Below are 3,054 nucleotides of genomic sequence, written 5' to 3' on the forward strand. Positions count from 1 at the left end.
CACACACACTTGTTTTGGATCAGTGAGGTTGGAAATTCGGATGTTTTAAGGCATCCAGATAACTTTGGTCATTAAATGCTAAAAGTAACAGACGCCTTTGCGGTTTATTTGATAATATTCGACTTCTTTTTTTTAAAAACTATGATGTTGCTTGCTGATATGTTATTTCTTATGTTTTCACTCTTGGGGAATTTTTATTTTTATGTTGTTTGGGGTTTCTATTTTAGAATTTGAAGCGTTAGTGAAACCTTGTGGCAGGTGCCGCTTTGATTTGACGACTGTACAGCTAGTGTTTTCCAATTTGAAGTGGTAGCGTATGACCGTAGTCTAGTCCCTGTCCTCATGTTTTCGCCCTTTCTCCCTTGGAACCTGCCCTGTGCCTACCCTGTAACATAAAATGATTAATAATCATCTGTGTTTAATATCCCCTTAGACCACTAGTGTATGACGCAGTGGAATTTGTTGTATTAATCCTTAATTTAATTATAAGCTTTCTGTGGATGAATTATCAAAGAGCTTTTGTATTGGCCCTTTTTAAATGTACTGCATTTCTGATGAGCCTGGTCTTTTAATGTTTATTTGCGTTTTGCTTTCTGTTAACAATTCTATTCCTTTGGTACATATTATATGTATTTTGAATTTAGCAGTGATATCCCAATGAATAGCAAACTAAGATTTCGGAAGTATTTCCTTCAGTACTTGGTATTTTCCGCCTCTTTGTTTTTATTTGTGAAAACTATTGTTACTGGTGGCCATAGACTAACTTTTACGCTAGCCATTGAACTTGAAATATCTATAATGTACATCCAACAGTCAGTCAAATTTGTTAATGGAAATGAACTTTAATTATTTTTTAAAAATTGATAAGTAGGCTACCTTAAAATTGTTACTCCTTATTGCATTATTTTAACTTTCCCTTTTCATGACTGCTGTCTAATGAGCTTCTTATTCCATGTCTATGTTCGTAGCAACGTCATCGTAGCGATGACCAGGTTAACAACCGTAGGACATACGTCCTTCGCAATGAAGAGATTGTGGAGGAGAGGTGGCACAAGGTCAAGGTCGGGGACATCATCTTGCTCAAGAACAACGACTACATTTCTGTTAGTACAAATAACCTTTTAAAAACGATTTTTATTTATTTGTTTGCTTGTTTGTTCATTTATCATGTATTTATTTGGGGGGGGGCAATGATGATTGTATTAGTGAGCATGCGGGTGGTTGGAGGGCGCAACTGGTAGGGCCTGCTTCTATTCTTTCCCTGTGTTGTTGTGTCGTCTGTTGTATGCTTCTCTTTACTCCAAGAAACTAATAAATAAACTTTGATGAGCATATTCGTTCCAATTTACAATTTTTGTCTCCTGGGAGACATATCGTTGCAGCCTGTTCGTAGCTCACAAGCTATCCATCAGTTGTTTCCGAGATTTTCCGTTGCTAAGGACCCATTTGCTGCTGAGTGAATTGAGGACTTGAAGATAAAGTGCCTTCCCTTCAGACGGAGTCGTCAATATGGCTGAGCTGTGTTAATGCTCATACTGTGCCGGAACAACATAGGGGGGACTGCTGCTTTTTCTTTCCTCGTCCTTACTGTCGTCATTTATCTTCTACTTCTTTTGTATATTTGTCACTCTCTTGTGAACTGCTATTTCCACGGTGCCTTGATAGCCGAAACAGGCTTTGTGCTGTTGAGGCCAGAGAGGTGAGCTGAGTAAGTCTGAATCCCCGTTTTGCCCTCTATTTCTATGTTGACATCCACCCCTTGGCGCTCGTATGACCTTATGATGCCGTTGCGAGCGCTGAAAACCCTACTAACACTAACTAACTGAGCTGTGTAAATCAGCGTCAGGGGTGTAACATTTAGGCGCCTTGCTGTAACATTCAAAAGACATGAGTTCAGTTTTTGTTTTTAAATACAGCGCCTCCATATTCTGTCTTCTGACCATAGTTTTTTTTAGCTGGGTAACCGAGGTCACGGTGTTACAGTTGCCAGTCTTGTGCCTCTGTCACTATTGAGACGCCCCCCTAGATTGGGGGGGGGGGGGTAACTAGTATTTGAATTTGTAGCTTATACTGTAGCTTTGGTCAAACCAGAATGCCAATATTGGTCTATCGTTTAATTAATCTTGCATTACTGTTGCCATATTCAAATATTCAACTATGATTTATTTCATGCTACTGTAACTGATTAAATAAGCCCTTTTTTATATATAAACAATGTATATCACTGATGTTGTTGTTGTTGTTGTTGTTATCGATCCAGCAACAGCTGGGCTCTCGCCCTTCTGTCCAATGCCATGTAGTGATTAGTGCAGGTCTGCTGCAGTTGCTGTAATGTTCCATAGAGTGTGTTGTCTATGTTAGGTCTCGGAGGGAGAAGGGTAGTATATCACTGATAAAACGTAGACACTCAATCATTTTGGTTGGATTTTGTATGCTTCTGATAGTCTAACTAAGTCCTCAAGACCATGTATCGTGTGTTGTTGATAAAACTTATATAGGGGAGTCCATTATCTGGTAAAATTAAAAGTCTGAAAGCTCCCCTCCCCCCTTCCAATCTCCCTATCCCTTCACTTTTCACCCCCTTTCTGTCTCCCTCTCCCTCTCCCTTTCTTCATGCTCTCTCTCTCTTACTCTCTCTCTCTCTCTCTCTCTCTCTCTCTCTCTCTGTGTATGCGCGCGTGTGTGTGTGTGTGTGTGTGTGTGTGTGTGTGTCTGTCTCTCTCTTTCTCTCTCTCTCTCTCTCTCTCTCTCTCTCTCTCTCGTTATCTCTCTCTGTCTCCTGTGTGTGTGTGTTTCTTTCTCCTTCTCTCTCTATCTCTCTCTCTGTCTCTCTCTTTCTCTCTCTCTCTCTGTCTTTCTCTCTATATATGTGAGGCGAGCTGACAAAATGAGTTATTTCTCGCAATCCACAAATATAGATGTTGGCCAAAATTCAACATTAGGGTCAAATTTGTAGATTTTCTGTTGATGCCCTATTATTATTCTTTAACTGTAACCTGTCTTTTATTATTTCCTACTTACAAATTGCAGATATAAAAATGTCACTTATAAGCG

The 3,054-nt window shown here is 39.7% G+C and overlaps 1 protein-coding gene across 1 annotated transcript in view; it reads left to right on the forward strand.

Moving 5' to 3' along the window:
• The window catches only part of LOC101859358 (phospholipid-transporting ATPase ID), a gene marked incomplete in the record, with an annotated part of 79,849 nt that overhangs the window by 54,877 nt on the left and 21,918 nt on the right, over positions 1–3,054 (forward strand). Inside the window, 1 exon segment of the mRNA XM_005107346.3 lies at positions 969–1,103. Within this exon segment, the coding sequence (XP_005107403.2) occupies positions 969–1,103 (135 nt within the window).

This window comes from Aplysia californica, unplaced genomic scaffold (assembly GCF_000002075.1).
Source record: "Aplysia californica isolate F4 #8 unplaced genomic scaffold, AplCal3.0 scaffold00595, whole genome shotgun sequence".
In the NCBI taxonomy this organism is placed as follows: domain Eukaryota; kingdom Metazoa; phylum Mollusca; class Gastropoda; order Aplysiida; family Aplysiidae; genus Aplysia; species Aplysia californica.